The sequence below is a fragment of the Canis lupus genome, chromosome 14 (assembly GCF_048164855.1).
Source record: "Canis lupus baileyi chromosome 14, mCanLup2.hap1, whole genome shotgun sequence".
In the NCBI taxonomy this organism is placed as follows: Eukaryota; Metazoa; Chordata; class Mammalia; order Carnivora; family Canidae; genus Canis; species Canis lupus.
Genome location: NC_132851.1, coordinates 32,738,244 through 32,763,948, shown reverse-complemented (window position 1 = coordinate 32,763,948; position 25,705 = coordinate 32,738,244). Strand labels below are relative to the sequence as shown.

Here is a 25,705-nt window from a genome sequence, read left to right as displayed (position 1 = left end):
CTTGTGCTGCATGCACGCAGGGAGTGGACCAGAACTTCCGTCCCTCCCCTCCGGGGCCACCTCTTCCCCCAGCCCTGTAAGCTTTTGATTTGGGCTGAGAAGGCACAGAGGAGAATTTTAGAGAATGTTCTTAAAACGGGAGTCTCCTGCCTCCTGTCTCGCCAGCGTCAGTGACTGAGGCGAGGCCCGAAGGCTGGCAGGCCCCGTGTGGGCACTTAACCTTGAGGTCACCATCAGCAGGAAGGCAGCCCAGGGGCTGCGCAGCGAAACCGTGGGGACACGTGCTACGCCCTGCGGCCCATCAAAGGCCAGCAGAGTGGAATGTGGCCTCTCACAGCAAAGATCTGGGCCAGGCGGCTCGGGGCATGACCGCTTACTCATCAGGCTTCGGCCCCACTGCTGCTCACGCCATGCTTCTGGCTAAACACACGACGCAGGGCCGCCTGCCCGCCCTGCCTGCCTCTCCTTGGGGCGGGCTCCTTGGGGACTCCCATGAATGACGGCCTCTCCCCACCAGACACTCCTGGGCCCTCGTTCCCTGGACAAGTCTTCAGCAGTGGAAGGGTGTGATGGACGGGCTGCATGGAAAGGTCTGGGCTATTTGTGAGGCCCTCTTCAAGTCCCCAGTCCTTAGCCTATTTGTTCACTATTACCTCCCTGCCCTATGGGTTGGCAGTGAAGGCCGTGTGAGATGATGAATGTGACGGGTGCGGAAAACTCGAGAAGGTTGGATCCACGTCGTCATGTTCATGTATTTTATGCTTCATTTTCCCCTGTTTGGGCAGCAGTGAGAAGATGCACCTCCACAGCAGCTCTCCCTGGTGATCATATTTCCTGGGCCTTGTGAAAGGTAAGCAAGGGAAGACCAACTAGGGGCCCCTGGTGGCTCAGTGGTTGAGCATCTGCCTTCAGTTCAGGGCGTGATCCTGGTGTCCTGGATCCCCTCTGCCTGTGTCTTGCCTCTCTGTGTCTCTCATGAAAAAATAAAAAAAATATTAAAAAAAAAAAAAGGCAGGGCTGCATGCAATATTTGACTCTGGGGTTCTTGGGGAAAGCCAGCTTCCTGCCACCTCCAGTGTTCCCTACCTGACTCCCCACCATGGTCGGCGCCTCCCTGGCTTGTCCTTCTTCGAAGCTCTTTGCTCCTCCTGCTGCTTTTACAGCGGCCCACTGATTTGTCTTCTCTGATCCACATTCCAATCACCCCGAAGGCCTACGCCAAGTGTCTTCTTTCTTCTTCAATAAGTCTCCTTTGGTTGAACGACAGATTAGAGTCTATCCTGAGGTCTGTTGATCTCAATCCCCTTTCCCTTCTAAGGAGCAAGCTAAAGACTCTACCTTTTCCAAAATTGAGGTGGGGGGGGTGATCTCAAACCCTTGAAACTGAAGTTCTAGCTTCTTGCAAGGCAAAGTTGGGTGATGTCTCTTGTTATCTATTTTTTTTTTAAGATTTTTTATTTATCTATTAGAATGAGCATGAGTGGGGGGAAGGGACAGAGGGAGATGGAGAAGCAGACTCTGTGCCACATGGAGTAGCCAACGTCACTCACGTGGCTGCATTGGCTGGGGAGCCGCTCCAACCCGAATGCCCAGGACAGTGTCTTAGCCTTTGGGCTCCCGAGCCGTGTGGCCTCATTGTTCGGTACTCTAGCTTGAGCTTGCCTACCGCATGGTGGCTGGCTTCCTGGTGGAGCGTCCCAAGAGGGCAAAACCCAGTGTGAAAGTGCTGGTCAAGGCTCTGTTGTGACTCATGGGTCAAAGCAAGTCATGAGGTCAATCCCAAAGTCAGTGTGTGCAGGGGGCCAAGCATGCGATTGTAGGGAGGCGTGGTTCATTGGGGGCCACTGCTGTGGGACTTCCCACAGACACCCTTCCTTTCTGTTGGCCTTTATAAGGATGATTAAAACAAGGCATATCTCTGTGGTTCTGGGATCTGTCAGCTTAGCCCCAGGCGTTCCTTTCTACCAGTTCCTCCTCGCCTCTGCCCCCCAGACAGGACTCCGCACAAACTGCCACCTCCTCGGCAAAGCCTTTCTGCACATGTGCGGCTGAGGGATGGTTGCATATTTCGAACTCCTCTGGGGCCTTTGTCATGCGTCAGTTATGAGAAGTTTCAAAACAAGATTATGATCTTTTGGGGCGCCTGGGTGAGCATCTGCCTTTGGCTCAGGGCGTGATCCTGGAGACCTGGGATCAAGTCCCACATCGGGTTCCCTGCAGGGAGCCTGCTTCTCCCTTTGCCTGTGTCTCTGCCTCTCTCTCTGTGTCTCTCATGAATAAATAAATAAATAGATAAAATCTTAAAAGCAAAAAACAAGATTACAATCTCTCATTGTTTGACGTGGGCCCCAGAAGCCTTCCAGTTAATCCCTGCTCTGCCACCACTGCCATTGAACGACCCAGGGACTGAAATCCGGACCCTACGTCACACAGTGGGTTGGTGGCCGCGCCTGGGTCCGAATGCAGCTCCCCCGGCACTCTGTCCAGCGTGCTCTTCTCTACTCCTGTGACTGGGCATTGCTGTGTCTTTCGTCCCCAGGTGGACCGAAGCTACTTGACCGAGCATAGCCCCCACCGTGTCCGGTGGCCACCGCGCTTCTGAACCGCTGCCTCACTCATCTCTCCAATTCCCTGATGTGGGATTAACACCTTGCTGCCCAGAGAAGGAAAGCATAGCGCTAAGAAGTGACTTGTCCAAAGTCCTGCAGCATCTGCGTCTTAGAACAAGGACCTATACTCAGAGCCGGGCCTTTCAAATCCTCTCTCCCTTCTTCTCTTCTCTGGAAAGCCATTCTCTGCACACGGACGAACAGCCAACTGTTTCAGAGAACATTCGGTGGAAACTGTCTCCCTGTGAGCCCAGATCCCCAGGTGCAGACATCCCCACAAAGCTGTGCTGCTTCCAGCTCCTTTCCTGTAATTTCAGAGATTCTCTGTGCATATATAATCGCGTCCGTGAATATCCTATAGAAATTGTTCACGCTCCACGCACTGTCCTGAACTCTGCTTTTCGCTCAGTGGTTTGTTTTAGAGCACACCCTTTATCTGTGCTTTTTTTTTTTTAAGATTTTATTTATTTATTCATGAGAGACACAGAGGGAGAGGCAGAGACACAGGCAGAGGAAGAAGCAGGCTCCCTGGGGGGGAGCCTAATGCGGGACTCGATCCCAGGACCCCGGGATAACGCCCTGAGCCGAAAGCAGACGCTCAACCACTGAGCCTCCTAGGCGTCCCTATCTGTGCTTATAGATCAACCTTATTCTTTGAAACACATTTGGATGAGCCAGCCCTCTGGTCACAGCCACCCAGAGGCCTGTGCTTTTTCAAAATCTTTTTTTTTTTTTTTTCTATCTAAACATCTAAGTGCTACTCCTACAATGGCCATAAAATAAATGTTCAGCTATGCACTGTTCCTTTTCCTCCTCTCTTGGGTTCATCCCCAATATTCACCCCATCCCCAGCCCCCTTCCAACACTGCCTACCTGTTGATGGGGCCCCTGTGATGAGCCTAGGGCTCTGCTAGGCTCTGGCAGGCCCCCTGGTTCTCCTTGTGCTGGAATCCAAGGCCACACACGTGCCTTCTTTTACATGGTCCAGTTACTACTGCTTGTTGTTGGTTTAAAGAATGTTTATTATACTTCTAAATCCATTAACTTTTTGGTAAACTATTCAAACACAACTGATACAAACTTAAAATGTCACAGATCACATTTCCTTAAACATTTATGCAAATTACCGTTTGAGTGTAACTCTGCATCTAATGCTTCGAACATCCCAAAACCCCGAGAGTTTTTACTGTCCCCAAGAGCCTATTTGTAAAAATCATGACTATCGATTTGAACAATTTATTTGTTCTCGCAATAAAACTTATTTTTGTACTTTCCCAGAATTGCGATATCAAACCCAAAAGAGAGAGATGATCTCCTCTGCAGGTAGACTGAAATAGCTTCAGGGTTATTGGTTGTTGGATTCTTCTTCTTCTTCTTCTTCTTCTTCTTCTTCTTCTTCTTCTTCTTCTTCTTCTTCTTCTTCTTCTTCTTCTTCTTCTTCTTCTTTTTTTTTTTTAAGATTTTGTTTATTTATTCATGAGAGACACTGAGAGAGGCAGAGACACAGGCAGAGGGAGAAGCAGGTTTCCTGCAGGGAGCCCGATGTGGGACTTGATCCCAGGACTCCAGGATCATGACCTGAGCTGAAGGCAAATGCTCAACCGCCGAGCCACCCAGGCTCCCATGACTGTTGGATTCTTAGTTGGAGCACAGGATCCTTCCAGGTGACTCACCTGGCAGCAGGCATTTGCTGATTGGGGCACCCTTGCTCAGATCAGGTTCAACTGCTGTGTCAATAGGACTTAGGAGCAAGTTCTTGTACAGTAAATCTCAGATACTTCACCTTCTGCCTGTTTCCAGTGAACTGCATTACGCATCAGGAGCATTTCATTGTCACCGGCAGGGCTGTGTAGCAGGCTGAGTCCGTCGGCGACTCTCCTAGCACATCTGGCAAATCCATTAACTTGCAACACTGTTCCCGAACCCTCTTTCTACCTGGTTATTTATGAGACCGCTGGTCTGGACCAGCCTTTCCTGGTTCTGTCTGGTACAGTGTCTAGAAATTTTTAACTTACTCACTGTAAACTTTAACCTACTCTTCTCAACTTATACAGATATACCATCTCATAAACACATGTTGAGAACTTTAGGTAGGAAGAGACCCCCCTACCCCCTTATACACCAAATTTATCCCCTTTCTAAAATGGTCCGTTTACCCTTTCTCTGAGTTATAATACACTTTGCAATTACACGTAACAACGTCCCCTCCCACTTTTTTTTTTTTTTTTTTTTTTTTTTTTTTAACATGAGAGACTCATGCCTTTCGTAGGTTCAACTTGTTCTCATAGATCAACAACCGGAGACCTAGCTGTTCTTTGTGATGTGTAAGCTGTCACAACCAGGCGGGAGGGAGCTCCTGGTCTCAGCTGTCCACTGCCTTTCAGCAACAGCCCAGCACTTTTGCAGCAACCTGCTTTCCTGGTAGTAGCAAGATGTTTCAGGCTGCTCCAGTTTGCCCCTGCTCCCAAACACGGACTCAGCTTCTTTGAAGGAGCCCTGGCTACTGCTAATGAAAAATACCATTGAGATCAGTAGTTCGGGGCTGAGAGTACAAGCAGACCGTGATGGCCACGGGAAGGATAGAACTCAGAGAAGATGTTGCTCCTAAGGTCATAATTTTGTCCACAGTGAAACTGCTCATATCATTCTAATATGACTATCCCCTTTTCTTTTATACAGTTTTAAATGGATTTTTCTCTACGGTGTGCCTATTTGGGGTTTTAGCATTCCACTCAGACTGTGATTATCCCCACCTTCTATTTTGTTATTGCCCTGTGCCTTAAGGCCCATTATTTTGAGGTCACCGGTGTGAATCCTTTATCAAAACCTGCTTTCAAGAAAGTGTCTTATAAAATCATGTACAGGTTCTTTTTATGTAAATGCCTATTTGTCATGCAGCTATGAGATATAATCGTAAAATTATTGACACGAATATATTCAATTACATAGAATATTTATCATAGAGCTAAGTAAAGTCATTTCGTGTTGCTAAACCTATCGACACAAATTCTTTGACGTGCTAGCCTCGAGGGGCTGATTGCCACCAAAGGACCAGCTGGGAAGCTTGATCTTCTTGGGAACCATTGTGGAAGTAGGATGCCATTAATTATATAATTTTGAGCAATTTGTATTTAATTCTACTGGTGTTTTTTCATTAATTGAGGGCATTTTGAGATATGACCGGCAAATATAAAGAATAAAGATGTTCGCTGACTGAAAATGTGCTCATCACTCAGCAGAGTGATGGATGAGCCAGGGGTGGACTCGTCACTCCATTTGCAGATCTGATCCCACAGAAAAGGGACTCTGTTGTTTCCATATGCCAGTGGCCAGGCCAGTTTTCAGTAATGATAAGTGTTCAGTGAATCTTCTTTGGCTAAGAGGAGGAAGAAAATGCCATGGGAATAATAGAGGAAATTGTAGCTGTCCAAATAATTAACTCAGGACCATCACCCATAATCCACAATTGCTTTTTTCTTTTTTTTTTAAATCCGACGTTGTTAATATTGAGACAAATTTTAAATTGATTCATTTCCAAAATTCATTTTGGTCACAACATCCAGGAGCAATCCATCTGATAATCAATAGCTAACATTTATTGCTGCCGCAAGAAAGCAACCCAGCACAAAACCAATATTGTCAGCAACCAGAACAACTCTAATTTCCTGATAGAAATCGATTCGCAGCAAAATAGTGATTATTGTAAATATTTATAGTTCTGAAAGGAAAAGCTCATCAATGCAGCTTTTGGGGCCGTTCATTTCCTAACGAAATCTGTGATGGGCTCCACCTAGCTAGCCATCTGTTTGTGATGTAGGATGTGGTGGATGTGTGGCAGGAACCCAATGACTACCTTGGACTTGGCTCTGTTGGGAGGCACGGTGGGTAGTCTGGACACATCTCTGATGGTGCTTAACGGGAACACCAGGCATGGAGAGACTCCTTCCACACCTGGGTGGCTGTGTGACCTCCGCTGGCTCGCTGTGTGATCTAAAAAAGCCACACAACCTCTCTGAACATTCCTTTTCTCATCTTAGAAAAGAACGATAATCGCCATCTGTCCAGTTTTACCTCCTAGTTGTCCTGCTGATGAAATGAAAGGATGGGGGGGGGGGGAGGAGGTATCTCGGAACATTTATCTGGTGGACTGTGCAAATGTCGTGTCTCATCATGACCCTTTATCTCCCAAGAACAGGATGAAGGAGCAAGACACAAGGCCCCTGAGAAATTCAAGATGTGACCCTAAAGCTCGACGTCCATGGGCTTTTGCTGAGATACAGGTGAGGATAGAACCGAATCAGTTCATGCAGCACTACCTACTGTGCAGAGAGCTGGGCAACCAGCAGGAGCAAGACCCCGTCTGGCTTCTGTGCTCCTGTGCTCCTGGTCTAGCAGACGGGCAGAGGGCTGTGTAAACGCGTAAGTGCAATACTTGTGGGGAATGGGGCAAGGTAAATATGAGCCGGAGGAGGCTGCTCCAGAAAAAAAGACCTGCTGCAGGCAACGATGAGCTTTAAACCCGTGTTTCCCAGACATCTCACCTGAGGCTCCTTCCCCTTTCACATCTCCTCCCCTTGTCTGTGCGCAGGTACCATTTCCTTGGAAGTCGACTTCATTCTTAAAAAAAACGTTAGGCGGGTGTGCTTAAAAAGAAAACTGTATTACTGCTATAGATGCAGAAACTCCTTTGGTCACTTGTAAGCAAGAGATAACCTTAAAAATGCAAGCGACACAAAACTCATTACTGTATTCAGTAAGTGACTGCCTGCCGGGGCTCGGTTTCTGGTTTCTGGGGCCCCCAGGAGGGGTGGCCGGGAGGAGATGGGGAGGAGCTCAGCCGGGCGCTAGCAGACCCCAGGGCGGGGGCTCAGGCGGGCTCCGGCGGGCTCCTGCGGCTGGGGTGCGGCGGGAGGGGCCCCCCCGGAGATGCCGTGGAGCGGACCCCTCCGCCTCGGAAAGGCAGGAGGGTCCGGACGTGCCCAGCGGACACCCGGCTGCAGAGCCGAGGCCGGGCGCTAGGAAAGCGGGCGGGCGGGCGGGCGGGGGGGCGCGTTGCAGGCACCGACCCCGTGCGGGGCGGCCGGGGCGCCCGCGGGCTGCGGCTGCACGCTCCGGGCGGCGCCACCCGGCCTCCTCCGAGCGTCCTTCCTCGGGGCACACGCAGCCGCCCCGGCTGACAAAGCGGTAAACTGAGCCCCAGGGAAGCTAAGTCGCCGTCCCGCTTCAGGTCGTGAACAAACGGCAGCGCTGGGACGCGAACGCGGAGCCGTCCCCGCACGTCCCGCCGGGGCTCCGCGGCGGGGGCCGAGGGCGCGCAGGCAGGTAGGTCAGCCCGCTCCCTGCAGCGAGCCGGAAGGGGCGGGCCGGGCCGCGCCGGGCGAGACTCCCAATCCCGCGACCCGGATTCCAGGCCTCGCGTTAGCTCCTGCCCAGGAGCGGCTCAAAAACCGGAGCGGCGGAGTCCGCGGAGCGGGACGCGCGGCTCGGCCGGCGGGCCCGAGCATGCGCACTGGCCCGCGCAGCCGGGACGCGCTCGGCGCTGGGGGAGGGGCACCCGAGGCTGACGTCCGCTACGCCGGCGTCAGCGCCCCGTGAAGAGGAGGGCGACGACTCCAGCCGCCATGTTGGATGCCGCAGATTCGCCATAACCTCGCCTCGGCTCTTTTCGTAAAAAAATAAAAATAAAAAGCGAAGCGTCGGCGGGGCGCCTCGGCTTCTCGGCCGGCGCGGAAGGGGGCCCGGAAGAGCCCGAGCCTTTTTTTTTTTTCCTTTCCCCTCCGCGGCGGGGGCGTTGCCATGGAGACGCGGGCGGCAGGTGAGCCGGGCCGGGGGTTGGGGGTGGGGGTGGGGGACGCGGTGGGGGTGGGGCGCGGCGCGGCGCGCGGGAAGCCGTTTCGAGTTCGGAGTCGGGGAGAAGCGCGCGGGCCGCCGGCGGCGGAGGGATCCGCGGCCCGGGGCGGAGAGCGCGCGTCGGGCGGCGGCCTGCGCACGTCGGGCCGTGGGTGGTATCCCGCCGCCTCGGGGGGTTTATTTCCGAGAAGTCGCGAGAGCGCCGGCTCCGGAGGCGGCGCGGGGAGGCTGCGCGCGTGCGCGTGCGCATGCGCGTGCGCGGGGGCCGTTTCCAGGGCGACCGGGAGCGTCGCCGTCCTGGCGGGCGAGAGGTTCGAATCCCGGCCTCCCCGCCCGGGCGCCTCCGGCTCTTCCTCTGCGAAACCCGCGGACGGACCGGGTTCGGCGGCGCCGGCGGAGCTGGACAGCTTTGCGCGCCGTGGACGGGGCCCCAAACGCCGCGGGGGAGCTCCTCGTCGGGGGCCCTCTTCCTCACCCTCCAAAGTTCAGCCCAGAAGGCACCTCCTCCAGGCAGCCGTCCGTGGTTGCGCCGCCGAACCCGCCTCTCTGCAGGCTGGCCCGTAGCGGTCGGGCTTTCCGCGCAGCGCCCGGCCCGAGACCCCTGAGCTTGCGCCGGGGGCCTGTTCACCCGGGGTCGGCACGGGCCGTGGGCGTTTGGCTGCTCGTGTCCCCCGCGAGGCTAAGGCGTGTGCGTCGTTTCCTGGCGAGGGGTAGAGGGTCGCGGTTCCAAAAGGTCCGAGCCGACGCCCCGAGAACCCGCGTCCTCCAGGTTGGGGTGAAACGCAGGCTCGCGCCCCGGGAGTGGGGCTTGGGGGGATGAAGGAGCTGCGGCTCTCCTGCCTCCCCCGGGGACCCTGCGGAAACCGCAGCGTGTGAAGGGGCTCGCCCTCCACGGCTGCCCCCGGCCCCGAGCTCCGTGTGCCCAGCCTCACCCCGCCCTGGGTCAGGACCCCTGGACCACAGCCCCGCACGCTTTCTTACAATGACGACTGCTGTGCTGCACCCCCCCCCCCCACCTCGCCCCAAGTTGTGCTGATGCACAGAACGAGCTGCCCGCCTCCCCTCTTTGGGACTTAACAGCTTTAGAAAAGAAACCCGGGCATTTGTTGCTTCAATTTCCAGCGGAAATAAATGAGACATCAGGTATCTTTCTTTCTTTCTCCTTTCCTTTCCCTCTTCCTTCCCTTCCTTCCTTTCCTTCCTTCTTTTCTTTTCTTCCTTCCTTTCTCTCTTTTCTTTTCTTTTCTTTTTTCTTTTCTTTTCTTTTCTTTCTTTTCTTTTCTTTTCTTTCTTTTCTTTTTTCTTGATTTTATTTACTTATCCATGAAGAACAGAAGCAGGCTCCCTGCAGGGGAGCTGAATGCGCAGGACTCCATCCCAGGACCCCGGGGGCGAAGGCAGGCCCCCGACCGCTGAGCCACCCAGGCGTCCTCCAAGAGATCATGTTTTTCTAAGCATTGTTATTTGTCAACCTGTGATCAGCTTATTTCTGAAAAGAGCTTCCTGTTTGGCTCGGTCGTTAGGTTGATTTTGGGGGAAGCAGTACAAGACGTGATGGCAGAATGGATGGAGTGCCTGTGGTGTGTGGGGCCCCTGTCTTGGGTGGTGAGCTTGGCTGCCGTGGTCATCGCAGTAAATTAGAGATGTTGCCACCCGGCTCCCCCCTCGGCCTTTCCAGTTTACCTGGTGCAGCGACCTCTGTTCCTCCTCTGGCCCGGCCTTATGGTTTACAGAACAACTTCTCAGGGATAGCTGTCCCGGGCACTGAGGAGGGCACTTGACTTGACGGCATGAGCACTGGGTGTTATACTGTATGTTGGCAAATCGAACTCTAATAAGAAAATACACCAAAAAGAAAAAAAAAAAAGACTTAAGTTTCTGCCTGGGGCAAGGGCAATCAAGAATTAGGTGTATTGAAAAGACTCTTCGTAATTGCCTTTCCTTTTATAGGTAGTTTCCTGCCTGCTGCCTCTGAAAACCTCCCCATCAAGCTGGGCGGATTTAATTATGTAGAGGGGACTTAGCCTAGAGTGAAGTTTTCTCTTGTTCTCAGCTGTTTATCCTGTTAAAATTTCACTGTCTTTGAAATTTCTCAAGGGCAGGTGTCAACTTTAGGGGCCGGGACAATGGGGAGGGTGGAGAGAACACGTGCTCTGGGTCTCGGAGATCTGCCAATCACCTGACTCTTGAAACCCCTGTTGCTTCGCTCCAGTCTGCAAAAGGAGACCTAATCCTATTGCCTACTCCAGGCCTGGTGGCGCTGGTGTTTGTCCCTTCCTGACCCAGACCCGGTCTCTCCGCTGTAAACCCTAATACATTGTCATCTACTTGCTACTTGAAAACATTCGTGGTTAGAATGGTGCCGTGGACTTTAATTTTTTATTTAATTTTTAATTTTAATTTTTACTTTTTAAAGATTTTATTTATTCATGAGAGACAGAGAGGGAGAGGCAGTGACACAGGCACGGGGAGAAGCAGGCTCCTTGCAGGGAGCCCGACGTGGGACTGGATCCCAGGACTCCAGGATCAGGCCCTGTGCTGAAGGCGGTGCTAAACCACTGAGCCCTGCAGGCTGCCCAGACTTTAATGTTTTAAAAGGGGAGGGGGTGGTGGCAAAAAAGTAATCCAGGAGCAAAGCAAGCAGACATATTAAACGTTTATTACAGATGTGAAGTTGTGTCTCTTTTTGTCAGGGAACGCAAAATATATAGGTAATCGAGTTGGTTTGTAAAAAGATTATGCTTGATGTATTAATGTAAAAAGGGTTTTAAATCCGGTGACAGACTTTTCTTTGTTCTTTTAAGTCTTGTAGCACATGGAGCTGCAAAGTGGTGAAGTCTGGAGTCTGCTGCCGTTGTGTCCCACGCTGGGTCTGTGCCCAGGCAGGACAGGCAGGGTGGGGACCTGGCTTTGCTGGGGGGCCTCGGGGGTCTTGGGGGACCCGCTCAGCCATGGCACCTGGAAACTAGGAGCAGCAGGCTTCGGCAGCAGCATTCTGGAAATGGGGGACTCACGTTTCCTGGCATCCCAGAGGGCTTGCGCGGCAGCCCCTTGGCTTCTCTGCCACCAGGTCTTTTCTTCAGGGGCCACTATCACTTCTCTGCCCCTTGGCACATTTTCTTTTCCTTACTTTTTTTTTTCCCCTCCACCAAGCTGATTCCCCAGTTTGCCCAGGTGTTTGTGCCAAACTTTGTTCCAGGAGCTGGAGACGTCAAGTCAAATAGGACACGCTATTGCCTCCTGAGGCTCTGACACAGTCCTAGCAGTGGAAAACCCGCTCCCTCAGGAGAAAGTGCCAGGTGCTGTGATGCAAGTGAGCCCCGAGAATCAGGGCTTTAGGAGGGGTGCAGCTAGCCCAGCCAGGGGATTCCGGGAGGGCTTCCTGAAGGAGGAGGTGCCCGAACTGGAACTTGAAGAGTGAGGGGAGGTGCCCTGCAGAGGGTCGGTGGCACCTCGGCACAGGTGTGAGCAGCCACCGGTGTGTTCTGTGGGCCTCGGTGAGCGCTGGGGCTGGGGGCAGGGGCGGGGTGCTGGAGGTCTGTGGTGCTGGTCTTTCCAACAGCAGAAAGCTATTTGGGACTTTCTTGTGCAAACTTTGTACACTGAGAGGCTAACAGGGCCTGCCAGTTTGCCTCAGCAGCTGCCTGGAGACAGTTTCTTTGAGGTGTAATAATCTGTAGTGAAATGCACAGACCACAAGTGTAGGGTTTGAACACCCGTATTCCCCACACCCCGATGATACAGAACTTTATCCTCACCCCGGAAAGTTCTGTCTTGCCGCTTCCCACCCCATTCCTGCCCCTCACCCCAAGCAGCCACTGGTCTGAGTAATGTCACCATAGGCACTGTTTTTTGTAGAACATCAGAATTCTTTGGTGTCTGGTTTCTTTCACTTATCATAGAGGCCCTGAGATCCGGGTTTGTGTTTCTTTTATTTTCTAATGGCATTCCATTGTATGGATGTTTATATGGTAAACATCTGAGCTTATTTCCTTTTTGGTTATTGTGAAGGAAGCTGACATGACCATTCTTGTAGGGCTTTTCTTGTAGGCCTTTATTTGGATCCCTTTTGGGTAGTGGGATGGCTGGGTTGTAGGGCAGACTTTCTTCTTCTATTAGAGTGTGTGGGGGGAGACAGAGGGAAAGGGAGAGAGAATCCCTCGTAAGCTCCATGCCCAGCACAGAGCCCAGCAACCCACAGCCCTGAGACCACGACCTGAGCTGAAATCAAGAGTTGGACACTTAACTGACTGAGTCCCCCAGGCGCCCCAACTTTTAAAGAAACTTACAAATAGCCTCCTGGCATAGTTGTACTGTTTGTACCGCTATCGGCAGTGTAGGAGAACTCACTTCCCCGTCACCCGCATTGGGCCTTGTCACTGGTTTTCCTTTGATTTAGTCTAGAGGGCATACCGTAGTATCTCATTTAATTTGTATTTCTTTGACGATCAGCCACCTGAGTGCTTTTTCTTGTGCTTCATTGGCCGTTTGTATATCATCTTTGAGGAAATGTCCAAGTTTTTCACCTATTTTAAACATTTTGTTGTTTTTTTAATTGTTGGCTTGTAGCGATTTTATATGTATATATCTTATATGTAGTTTGAATAGGAGTCTATTGTCATACAAATGTGTTGTGAATACTTTCTTCCAGTCTCTGATCACTTATTAGTTTCCTTAGTATCATCTTTGTTTAGAAGTTTATAATTTTAATAAAGTCTGGTTTCCCATTATTTTTGCCTTTACAGGTATTTTTGCCTTTACAGGTAGTGCTTTTTGTATCCTCTCTAAGAAATAGTCTCCTGCTTTAGAGTCCCAAGGATATTCTCCTGCGTGTGTTTTTTTTATTTTCTTTAAAGCTTTATGCTTGTTGCTTTTAGGTTTAGGTCTACAATCTATCTCAAGTTAGTTTGCTTGCGGTGTGAGGTAGGGCTCTCGACCCCGCCACACTCTCCACGTGGATGTCCAGTGTCTCCAGACTCACTTGTTGGAAGAGACTTTCCTTTCTCCATTGAGTTACCTTGGTCCTTTTGTTGCAAATTATGAGTGGGTCCGTCTCTAAGTTCTCTGGTCTATTCCATTGATCTCTTCTTCGTCTACCCTTAATCAGATGTACCACATTGTCTGAATTACCCTGGCTGTATAGCAATTCTTGAAGTTACTTTTTTATTTTTGGTTTTTAAAGATTTTATTTATTCATGAGAGACAGAGAGAGGCAGAGACACAGGCAGAGGGGGAAGCAGGCTCCCTGTGGGGAGCCTGATGTGGGACTCGATCCCAGGACCTCAGGAACACCATCTGAGCCAAAGGCAGATGCTCAACCGCTGAGCCACCCAGGTGCCCCAGTTTTTGAAGTTGTAAGTTATAAAGAATACATAGGAGGACATTTTTTGGAGACCTTCATTAGGTGCCGTCGTAGTGAAGCCCAGGGTAGATGGCACTCACCCCAGGGCAGTGGCTGAGGGAATAGAGGTTAGGGCAGGGTCAGAGAAACCCATGGCACTGGTGATTGATTAGGTTTTACCTTAGAGACCAGCAAGCCTCCCATCTGTGTTTGCTTTTAGGGAAAGAGGAGTGAACAACAACCTAACAGGCATAGGGATCTGAAACTTCCCAGGCTTTGTTGGTTCCTTTTTGCGGTGGCAGAGAAGGCCTTTGAGTTCTCCCTGTTTTTCTTTGTTTCTTTCTGTTTTTTTTTCCCCCTCTAAGATTTTGTTTATGTATTTGAGAGGGAGAGAGAGCATGCACAAGCAAGAGCTGGGGCGGGGAGGGAGAAGCAGGCTCCCTTCCTGCAACACAGGGCCCCACTCCCCAGGACCCCAGGATCATGTCCTGAGGCAAAGGCAGACTTTTAATTGAGCCACCCAGGTGCCCCTGACCTGTTTTTATTTCTGAGCTGGGCCAGGGGCTGGTGTAGGGCTTGCCAGGTTGCCAGAAGCACCTCAGGAAGACCCTTCCTGGGGACTGAGACCCTGCCCCCACCATTTGGAGAGTGTCCCCACCCGGCAGACTGTCCTGTGCAGCCCTGGTGGCCGTAGGAGCCTGGGAGGGCCACACGGCTCCCGGACTCTGTCATGAGTGGGAGTGAGCCCTGCCCCGTCCGTCCCCCGGGCCACAGGCAGGGAACCAGGTTCAGATACTGCAGGGAGTGGAGGCCCCAGAATGGAAGAAGCCGGTGGGAGTCCTGGTCCTGCTGTTTAAGGGCTGTGGGACCTTGACAAGTCACTGAGCCCCTGTCACCTTGTATCTACATACTGTTCCTGTTGTAAAGGTCCAGAGAGGAGGTTTGGGAACGCACCTGGCGTTTGGCAGGTTCCTTTCCTTTCGTCCACCATCCGTCTTTTCCTTCTTTCCCGCTCCCCTCTCCGGAGCCTCACCTTCCTCCCCTGACCATCTTGTACGTTTCAGTAGTATCTTTGGGAACTAAATGCATAATGAGAGGGATTTGTGATAATACACAATAAAACACGAAGCAGCGGCCTGACCCTCGGTGAAAGCAGGCAGTTGCTGGGCGAGTAAGCGAGGATCCGGTAATGAGAACCGTCACGGCTGCAGACCCGCTCAGTCAGGGCCTTCACATCTGTTCCTTACTTTATTCTGCACAAAAGCCCTGTGAAGTGGCCGTAGTATCTCTGCTTTAGCAAACGAGGAAGCCGAAGCTCGGGCTTGGTCACAGGGAGCTCTGTGGTCACTCTGTGTTTGGGCCGGCAGCAGGGTACACTTTGGGCCCCTGAGCCTTTAGAGAGGCTCCTTCTAGGCCCTCTGTTAGGACCTTGCCGGGTTCCAGAACCTGGGTCTGGGCCAGGCTGGAGGTGAAGGCCTGACGGCTGGGGGAGACCTGGGTCACCAGAGATCAAAGAAGCATCTTCCTGCACACGCCCAGTCCCCAGGCCTGCTGTGTGCGCAAGGCCCTGGCTGGGGCCCGAACCTTCGACTGCACACACCGTACTCCAGGAATGGTGCCCCCAGGCCTTAGGGGTCCTGAGAGTCCCATTCTCAGGGAGCTAGCTCACAGCCACAGAGGAGATGAAATCAAGTACAAAACGAGCAAAAGGTTTGGGAGCTGTTTTACAGAGGAGCTGATAAAATGACCAGGGAGCATGGGAGAAGGAGCTCAACATCATTACCCCCGGGGAGGTGTGACTTAAAGCCACGTCAAGATGCCATTACACGTCCACTGGGGTGGCTGAACCATAAACGCTCACAACACCCAGGGTGGGTAAGAAAGTGGAGCTTCTAGAACACTGACACGTGGTGGTGGGGAGGCCGGATGATGCAGCAGCTTTGGAAATCCTCGGGAGGCTTCCGACGACGTCACACACACACTCACCTTATAACTCAGCAGTCCCAGCCCCAGGTAATTACCCGGGAGGCATGAAGACCTGTATGCACACGTTCAGAGCACCTTTAGTTGTGGTCGCCCCAAACTGGAGCCACCTCAAATGCTCATCAGCTGATGAATTGCTAAACAGACTCTGGGACAGCCCTACAGTGGAACGTGGTTCATCAGGAAGAGCGATGCAGGCGACAGCATGGATCCATCTCAGAAGCATGGCTGGCTCAGTCAGTAGAGCCTGCAGCTCTTGACCTTGGGGGTTGTAGGTTGGGTGTAGAGAGGACTTAAAAATAATATCTTAAAAAAACCGAAACCAAACCATGTTAAGTGAAAGAAGCCGGACACAAAAGGTGACCTGCCGTAATAAGCACGTGGGGAAAAATCAGAAATCAGAACCCTTGTGGCCTGTTGGAGGGAACGTGAATGGCAGGCATGATGGAAGACCATATGGAGCTTCATCAAAAAATCTTAAAAAACAGAATTTCTCTGTGATCCAGCAGTTCTGTGTCTGTGCAATACCCAAAATAGTTGGACTCAAGGACTCAAAGGTATTTGTATGCCACGTTCACAGCAGCGTCACCTGCAGCAGCATAAAGAGGTCCGTTGACCGATGAATGGCTAAACAGACCGGCGTATGCGTACAGTGGTGTATCGTTCCTTCTTGAAAAGGAGGGAAATTCTGATGTCAGCTGTGATGTGGATGAACCTCGAGGACCTCGTCTAAGTGGATTGAGGCCATCGGGTGTGATGGCACTTGGTGAGGGACGTGGGGTGGCCCCGTGGGTGGAGAAGGCTGTAGGGTAGGGGCGGTGGGCTCGGAGGAGACAGGACTGGGGAGTGAGTGCTTCTTCAGGGGGCATGGGGTTTCAGTCAGGGGCGATGAGACGTTCTGGGGACAGGTGGCAGGCGTGGCCGCACGGCAGCGTGGATGCGCCTCATGCCACTGAACTTAAACGTGGGTGGGAGGAGGAATCACTTATTTTACTACAGTTGAAAACAGAAGACTGTGATTTCAGTTTTCAGAAGTTCTGGAAAAGGCAGAATGACAGGAACAGAAGACCATGTGTGGTTCCCAGGTGCTGTCCGGGAGGTGGCGTGGGCTGCAGGGTCACGAGGCCTCTCTGTTGTGTGTGTCGATGGTGGTGATGGCTCCAGACCACAGGCCTGTGTGTAACCTCCCAGGCAGCGCGGCAGGCTGTACGGGGCGGAGGGTACAGCGTATGGTTGCTGCCGCCTGGGCTTGAGTGATGTCTGAGCGGTGACCAGGGCGGCGGGAGGGCAGCGCGCAGAGCAGGGGTAAAGGCAGGGAGGAGCCCAGCTGGGGGGGGGGATGCAGCCCAGCGTCCCTCACTGACCCTCCATGGCCTGTGCCTTCTGCATCCTGGCCCTTCCCTGGCTGCTGCCAGGATCCGGGGTCCCCATCCCACTGCCCCAGCCGCCGGGGTGGGGGGCCCTGGACAGGTAGGCGCAGGGGAATAGCACCTGCTGAGGAGCATCAGAGACCTCACTCAGAATTTGGGCCCCTCCTTGTGACAGTCCTCGGGGCTCCTTGAAGCCCCTTCTTTTTCTGTAACATGGGGGCTAAACCTCTGTCTGGAGTTGTCTCTGGAGGGTGGAGTCAGGTGAAGGCTGGTGCTCCGGGGGGGATTTCGGTGGGCCCCGGGGGTCATTGAGCGAGAGCAGGCCCAGGGGAGCATGGGGCAGTGGCCGAGTCTCCTGGGGCCCCGCTGGAGACCCCACCGCCCTGGGGTGCCGGCGTCCCTGGTGCCCTGCCGCCCGGCAGCTGCCTTGGCCCTGCCACGGCAGGACCTACCTCCCCCAGGTGGGGGCTCCCCGCATCTGGCACCTGCACCCGCCGGGAGAGGTGCTGCATCGTCTGCGGGGAGGGGGCGGGGGGTGCGGGGGTGCACGAGGTCCCTGGATTCCCGGGAGCTTGTGGGGCCCAGCAGCCTGCACCGCCGGGCCCCGTTCTGCTTTTCTCATGTCTGGCTCTCCCCTCCTTTCCTTCTTCCTCCTCTTTGCAGTTTTCAGAAGAAAAACAGTCATCAGGGAAAACCTTACATGCTCTAACGTTCATTTTGATTTTTCCCGCGTCCTGCTCCCTAGTCGAGGCCACGTGAGAGGTGCCCAGGAGCACGGGGCCGGGGGTGGGTGGGGGGGGGGGGGGTCGGGCTTCCCTGGCGGAGCCGGGCGGAGGGGTGCAAAGACCTCAGGCAGGAGGGCGCCCTGGGGTCGCTGCCTGCTCCCTGGCTGGCTTTCGGGGACCAGGTCTAGGGTGGGCGGGTCCCCAGGGGGGCGCTGGGCCCTTGACCCCCGGCCACCCCCAGGAGGCCGGTCGTGTTGGGGGGCAGGGTGGTCCATTGGCAGCGGGGTCCCGGCTGGGGCGGCTGAAGGAAGGGCGAGTCTGGAACTCTCGGCCGCGAGCTGCGCAGGTGGGATCGGGGCGTCCCTTGCTATCGCTGTTTGATTTTTTTTTTTAGCACGGCTGCCCTGGTGTCTGAGTGTCCCGCCCCGTCCCTCCGTCCATCCGAGCATCCCGCCCTGCCCCTCCATCTGAGCATCCTGCCCTGTCCCTCCGTCCGAGCGTCCTGCCCCATCTTTCTGTCTGTCCGAGTGTCACACCCCGTCTCTCCGAGTGTCCGAGTCGTGCCCTGTCCCTCCATCTGTCCTAGTGTCACACCCCGTCCCCCGTCCAAGTGTCCCACCCTGTCCCTCCTTCCATCCAAGCGTCTTGTCCGGTCCCTCTGTCCTAGTGTCACGCCTCGTCCCTCTGAGTGTCCAAGTGTCCCACCCCATCCCTCCGTCCGTCTGAGCGTCCCCCCGTCCCTCTGTCCGCTGCCCCTCTTGAGGTCGTCCTCCATCTCTCACTCTTCCTCTGCCTTTTCTTCTACTGCTGCGTCTGCCGGGTGATGCTCTGGTGGTTCCTGACCAGCCCGGTGCCACCTTCTCTCCCTGGCGTGAGGTCCTGTGGCTGAGGGAGCGTGTGACACGAGGGTCCTGTGGTTGGAGACTGGGCATGTTCCGGGTCGTGGGTGGGTGTCCGGCCTGAGGACGTCCCAGAACCTCTCGCGTGCCCTTCCCCTGCCCCTCTTCTCTCCAAAGCACTGGCGGTCGAGGTGCAGATGTCGTGCCCTTTGACCCGACCCTAAATATTTCCAGTGTTTGTTTTCTAAAAACAAGGATGTTCCTCCCACGTGACTACCTTACAGTGATCGGAGCGAGAGAGCCACGTCGATGTAGCGCTTCTCAGGTTTCACCGGTGGAAATCCAGTTTCACCAGTTCCCTTACTTTTATACAAAGCAGAAGGAAGTCCTGGCTGAGGCACCGCATGCAGTTGTCGTGTCCCTCCATGCTTTAAGTAGGGGACGCTTCCTCTGTCTCTGTGCTCCATGACACGGATAGTTTTGAAGAGTAGGGCCCAGCTGTTTTGTGGAGTGCCCCTGCCTTGGGCCTTGTGCAGTTGCCTTGTGATCCCGTTCAGATCCTGCAGTCTGGGCACGGATGCCACGGAAGTGGCGCCCGACCCACGCCCTGCTGTCGGGAGTCCCGCCACCCTCGGCCCCGTGTGGGATGTACGTTTGACGGGGTCAGGTTCTCTCGAGGCAGTGACTGTTTTTCCTCTTGGTAATTAACCGTCTCGTGACAAGGCATTTTGATGCTGTGTCCCTATCCCGCTCCTCTTCATTTCTCAGGCTTTCGCATCCACCGGTGCTTCTTGCCGGAGCCCGTTCTCACTGAGGTTTGCCAGATGCTGAGTTTCACGTGCCACCATTTCTTCTGCATCACTAGGTGTCTTTCTATGTGAGGAAGAGCTCCCCTCCCTTTTTTTATATATAAATCTGTTTATATTGCCGTGGACTCATGAATTCTTTATTCAGGGCTTTGTCAACTTTTATCATTTAATTTCCTGATCTGGTTTCTCCATATTTGGCTAGTGGAAGCCTCGTTGACCTGCCCCCTCTTTCTTTGAGAACTTCCTGGGTTTCTGGACAACAGGATATATCCCTTCCAGCTCTGGAATCTGCTCTGTCTAGGGGAGAGCGGGTCGCAGTGGAGAATGGTACTTAGGGACGGAGCCGCAACGCTAGGTGAGCTGCCTCCCGGCCTCTGTAAACCCAGCGGGGCGACGGGTGCCTGTGTACACCACCCAGACGCCTAGAAGTTCCAGATGCGGCCCGTATGCATCCATATCTGCGGATCTTCCCAATTCCGACCCAGCGGCACCGTGTGTGCTCCCCCCTACTCCCCTCCTTTTCCCTCCCCTCCCTCCCCTCCCCAATAGCTCCCTTCTCTGGCCCAGAGAGACTGCCTCGAGGTGCCCACAGCAAGTTACTTATATGCTCAGTCCTAGGATCTACTAAAAATAGTTTACGAATTGCTAACCTGCATGTCTGGGAAAGAAGCCTACTCACTGGAGTTCAATATTTAATTAGATCTCTATTTCTCTTTGACCTGGGGCCTGCCTCACCAACACCGGCTTCCCCAGTGACCTGGCTTGTGCGCGCCCCCCCCCCCCGCCCTTCCCTCCCATTTCAGTGAAATCCTGTTACTCATTTAAAGTCCGATTCCATTCCTTTGTTTCTGTTTGTATTTCATTTCAGGGATTACCCCATACCTGCTTCTTTATTTATTTTTCTACTTTATTTAAGTGTGTGAATGTTTGGGTTGAGTGTGTTTCTTGTACTTCAGGGGAAGGGCTGAATTTTGCTGCCCCCCCTTTTTTTTTGTGGAGGGGGCCACAGACACAGGGGGTGCGGGTGCAGAGATGACCCGAGGGTGTAAGTGTTCAGGAAGGAGCCAAGTCCTCGGGAAGCCGTGTGGTTGGAGCGGGACTTCCCCGTGCGGGAGGGCGGGTTCCCTGGCACATCTGGACCCTGCTGCCTTTCACTGAGCATCTCACTTCCAGGCTCTTTGTCCGGGTCTGCTTTCTCTTCAAACCACCGTTCCAAACGCTGCGTTTATTCCCATTTTACAGAGTTGGAGGACCAGAGCCGTGAAGTAAGTGCTTTCCCCCTGCAGGGGGCTGGCCCGTGGCTGTACCACCCTGAGCTCATCCGGTCTCTCACCAGCATGGGGTCTTTTTTTTTTTTTTTTTTTAAGATTTTTATTTATATATTCATGAGAGACAGAGAGGCAGAGACACAGGCAGAGAGAGAAGCAGGCTCCTCGCAGGAAGCCTGACATGGGACTCGATCCCGGGACCCCAGGATCATGCCCCAGGCTGAAGGCTGCGCTAAACCGCTGAGCCACCCGGGGTCTTAACTTGTGTCACTAGGAAGTGAGAATGAGGAATGACTCGGTTCAAGGTTATTCTCAGGGCTTCATAAGCGGGAGCTCCGGAAGTGCTCTAGTCCTCACAATGAAGGAAGTTTGCAGCATTTCTCTGATTACAGGTAACATCTTTATCAGCCTGGAGCATTGATCTTCTTAAGCTTTTAACTGTATCCTACATGAAATGAAGTTGATGTTTCTAGAGCATACCGTCTGTTAGAGGAGACAGAGGTTAAACAAACACGCCATTAAATACATGATTACACGTCGTGGTGATTGCTGCTAAGGTGAACACAGGGAGTGCAAGACAGAGTAACAGAGACCTAATTTATATGGGAGGGGGTTTAAGAAAAAAGGCTGTCTCAGAAGGCGAGTTTGCAGCTGAGACTTGAAGAAAGGTTCCGGAACTAAAACAACAAGTCTGACCAGATGCAGGCACCTGCCAGCCCTCCCGAGGGTAGCATTCCAGAGCTCCTGGGGCCGGCGTTCTCTGCCCTCGGTCGCCCCCTGGGGGACGCGTGTGCTCGTGGACCTGCGGCCGTGGGTGAAGACACCTGCGCCTGCAGGGTGGGGCTGTGGGCCGGGCCTCCGCCAAGCTCGGGGACCCACCGGACCCACTGGATACGGCTGAAGGACTGGGATGCCAGGCTTGCGGGGGAGAAGACCCCCCGGGACCGCCGCATAGCCCGTTGGGATAGCGCTGGAGGGGCTGGCCTTGCCAGGGTCACCCTGACGCTTCAGTAGCTGGAACCGGGCCTGGGAGAAGGGCGGTCGTCTGACCTTGTCAAGCTCCCAGCTGTGTAAACATAAGTGGCAGCTGCTCAGACACTGGAGGTGAGGGTCTGGTCGGGCTGTTCTGTGTGGACACTGGCCGGGAGGTTGGATTTAGGCACCTCTGCCCCTTCCAAGGCAAGGGTCTATGCAATTAGGCCACGAACACAATCACAGCCACTTTAAATCATTCTCGTGAACAAAATGGGAGGCAGGGCTCTGTATCTTACTCATTTCTAAACGTGCGAAGCTTCATATGCGGTAATATTAGGCACTTACTAAAGTTTTATTGTCAACGAGGCAAATGAACATAAGTTTAAAGTCACCCCCCCCCCCCCCCCCCAACGGCAGCGGCATTTGGAGAACGTACCTACTACTTACTCTACGTCTTAGTTTCTCGGGAGAGGGGGCCAGATCATCCTGGTAGGCTGGGGTAGGCGGCCGGTGGGGCTTGGAGAACTCTCTTCCCACCTGCTCTTCCCGCTTAATTGAAAGCTCTCTTCTGGAATTTGAAAAACACTTTGACACGTCTGGATATTAGAGGGCAGTCCTTTCCCCTAGAATTAATTTTCAAGTCCAGACTCCTTTCTCACTGAGACCGGTCTGAGGCTTTCATAATAAGGAGAGCAGACATTTAAAATTTGAAGTTGAGTTTGCATGTTTCCCACATCTGCTTTTAGCTCCTGCCTCGGTGCTTAGTTTATGTCTTGATTATGACCTCAGGAGCCTGGAGAGGACAGGTGGCTTCCAAGCCCATCACCATAATAAATGAAAATGTTCCCGTGTCTTTGCCTCTCCCTGACAGCGTGGACAGGGACCCTGGTCAACAAGGTCTACATTTTGTAATTGCTTGTTCTGCTTGTCTGTTTTCCTAACTCGGTGGTTCCCAAAGATGTGGGGGTGGTGGAGGCCCTGTCCAGTCCTCCTGGATGTGGGCGAGTGGAACCTGCCCGCCACATTTCTCGGATCTGCAGGGGCAGGTTGCCCGGGGTTCCGGAAACAAAGTGAATACTGGCTTTGTGTCTAGTGCAAACCCTTGGTATGTTGTAAGCAGAAAACCTACACCGGATTTCAAAGACTTGGTACAAAAAGAAGAAAAAAAACGAGAATGAAATTTCTCATCTATCTTTTAAACACAGATTGTAAGTGAAATGGTGACATTTTGGATTTCCGGGATTACAGAAGACATGTTGACGTTGATTTTACTTGTTTCTTTTTGTTTTAATGTGGCTGCTAGAGAATTTGAAATCACGGCAGCGGTCCCGTTTCTATAGGATGGTGTCGGCTCGGGTGGGCTCTCCTGAGCCCTAGTGGCTGAGTGGGAGCCCCTCCCCTCCCAGAGTTCTCCTTGGGCAGGAACAGGGCCTGACACCTCACAGGCACAGAGTGTGTGCTGAGCGATCTCCACCTGCCTGAGAGGGTGAGCTTACAAACCTGCTGTGCCCACGACACTGGCCAGCTTGAGCCCGGGAAGTGCTGCTGTGCGCTTCTCTCCCTCCTGACCCCCTGCACCCCTGCTTTATGTGGGCACGTGCGCATCACACGTGTGTTGCAGCGAACCCTTCTCCCAGGCAGGAGGAGTGGGCCAGAGTCAGCCTTCCTAAGGGCTTTGTTTTTGCCCCGTTTCCGAGTGGTGGGTGCGGGCAGGCGGCGTCTTCACCAGTGTGTGCCAGGCAGCGTACCTGGAGCCATGCCAGAAGAAACTGAGCGCATCTTTAAGACAGCCTGGGAAGCAGAGTGGGGAAACACGACTGGACAGGTCTAATTGGAAAGCAGGCCCAGTTGTTAAACCCTGGCTACAGTGACCCGGCATCTCCCAGTCCCTGGGCCCTGGCTCTTCCCCTGCGGGCTTGGGGTGCTGCGGGAAGACACTGTGGGCAGACTTTGGGCTCCTGCTGGAGAGGGAGGGGCCTGAGGGATCCCGACCAAGTTGTCTGTCCACAGCTGGGTCCACACTCCTCGTGGGATCTGCATCCCCAGCTCCTGCGGCTCAGGCCCCGCCCCAAGGTGTTCCCTCCCAGGTGCCCCTGGTCTCAGACTCCAGAAGTGTGAGTCCTGGCCGCCCTGCGTCCTTCCCTTGTTTGCCCACCTTCCTTTAGCTTTCTCTTCTCAGAACCGTGGTTTCTACTCGCTGGCCTCATTCCTGCTGGAGTGTTGACGTCCGTCCCTCAAAAGGCTTCTGAGTCGCCTGCATCTTTGGTTTCCCCGAGGGAAGCCTGTGTGTGTGAATGTGGGTGCATTTGTGTTACATGTGCACGTGTGTGTGTAACATGTGTGCCCACCCAGCATGCGCCCACACTCAGGTTTGTGCACGTATGCATGCATGTTTCAGACGTCTAATGTGTGTCCATGTGTGTATGTACAATGCATGTTTGTGCACATGCGTGTGCACGTCTGTAGGGCCCCCGTGCTGGCTGCTTTACCAGATAGCACTGGTGGTAGGAGGGCAGCAGGAGCAACCCAGCTCGCGGTCCATAGCTTGAGCCAACACGCCCCACTTCCCCCGCTTTAAGAGCTGCCAGTTTGTTCTGCATTCGCGCCATGTGTCTACACAGCTCTTTCCCACTGTTTCTCCCATAATCACCTCCCCCCCCCATAATGTCCTCATGACGTCAGCAGGAAGCTTTCATGTCTTCTTTTCTGGCTGCTGAGTGCCTGCAGGTGGGGGAAGGAAAAGGTTGCTCCAGCCACCCCGCAGCTGCGATGCGGGTGTGGTGTGCACCCAGGGTCTGGGGCCCAAGGCCCCGGGCCGAGAGCTGGCCTCGGGCAGCCGTTTCCCTTCAGAAGTGAGATGAAAGGCTCTCCCGGGTTGCAGAAGGGGGGGGGGGGGTCGGGGTGATGGGGTAACTGGGTGCCGGGCACTAAGGAAGGTACTTGATGCGATGAGCGCTGGGTGTATACTCTATGTTGGCAAATTGAATTTAAATGAAATAATTAGAATGAAAAGGCTCTTCCGAAACACAAAGGAACCAAAATAAATGAGCAAAAACCTCAAACCCTGGAAAGTGAGAGGCCTGGTGGTGATGGCCAGGGCGCTGCTGTCACCCTCAGATGTCCTGTAAAAGGGCTGCGGGATTTCGCACAGTTGATGTTTAGCGTGGAAACGGTCCTGAGGTGCGGTCACCTCGGAGGCGCTTTCTGCGAGTCTGGGAGCCACCTCGGTCCCTTGCACAGGAGCCTCCCCGCGACCTCAGAGCTTCCCAGGGCTCTGCGGGGCTGGAGAGCCGGAAAAGAGGGGGACGGGCCGGTTCCTGTCCACACACATCAGGGAAGAAGGGGCCCAGCTCTTCACTTGGGATGATGTTAAAGGCGCACATACACCATTGCCCGAGGCGCTCACTCGGAGAGAGCTTAAAAATAGCTTAAAAAAAAAATTCTGCCAAGTTTCGACACGGAAGAAATGTGTATGCATAAAATTATAATGCAACTGTTGGCACAGCGTTAATTATAGCTGATCCTGAGCATTTCTTATTTTATTTTGTTAATCCGGTTTCAGCAAAGGAACACCCATGGGATTTCTCCCTCCCGTTTAATAAAAACGTTAACTTTGTGAGTTATAGAAGCTGGTGTGTTCATCAGCATTTTATGAGACGCTGGATAATAATACCACAAACTAGGGTGTGCACTTATTGGAGCTTCAGCTCGCTGAGCCTCAGAGCTGGGAGGGCACCTTGGATTTTATTTGTGGGTGTGGCTGGGAGGCAGGAGGGCAGGTGCATAACGGGCCCGTGGAGGTGGAGGCGGGTGTTGGGTGGGGCTGTCCCCACTCCCTTGGCTTGGGCCCAGGTGGCTCTGTGTGTCTCTCTACACATTAACCTCTGGATGAGACTTGAAGACCAGGGTTCACATTAAAACTTTGGAAGGCCACTT

General features: G+C 53.5%; 1 protein-coding gene across 6 annotated transcripts in view; it reads left to right on the top strand.

Moving 5' to 3' along the window:
- The first annotated feature begins 2,544 nt into the window (after positions 1–2,544).
- Positions 2,545–25,705, top strand: part of ZFAT (zinc finger and AT-hook domain containing) — a 193,841-nt gene continuing 170,680 nt past the window's right edge. The window contains exons 1-2 of one of the 6 annotated variants that reach the window (XM_072774597.1): positions 2,545–2,871; positions 6,805–6,889. Coding sequence is in view for 1 of the 6 variants with exons in the window: in XM_072774594.1 (XP_072630695.1) it covers positions 8,406–8,424 (19 nt within the window). In the remaining 5 variants the exon portion in view is untranslated. Of the gene's footprint in view, positions 2,872–6,752; positions 6,890–7,338; positions 7,363–7,782; positions 7,932–8,147; positions 8,425–21,595; positions 21,899–25,705 lie in introns of those variants that run through there. The other 5 variants (XM_072774595.1, XM_072774600.1, XM_072774599.1 and 2 more) reach the window with 5 other exon arrangements.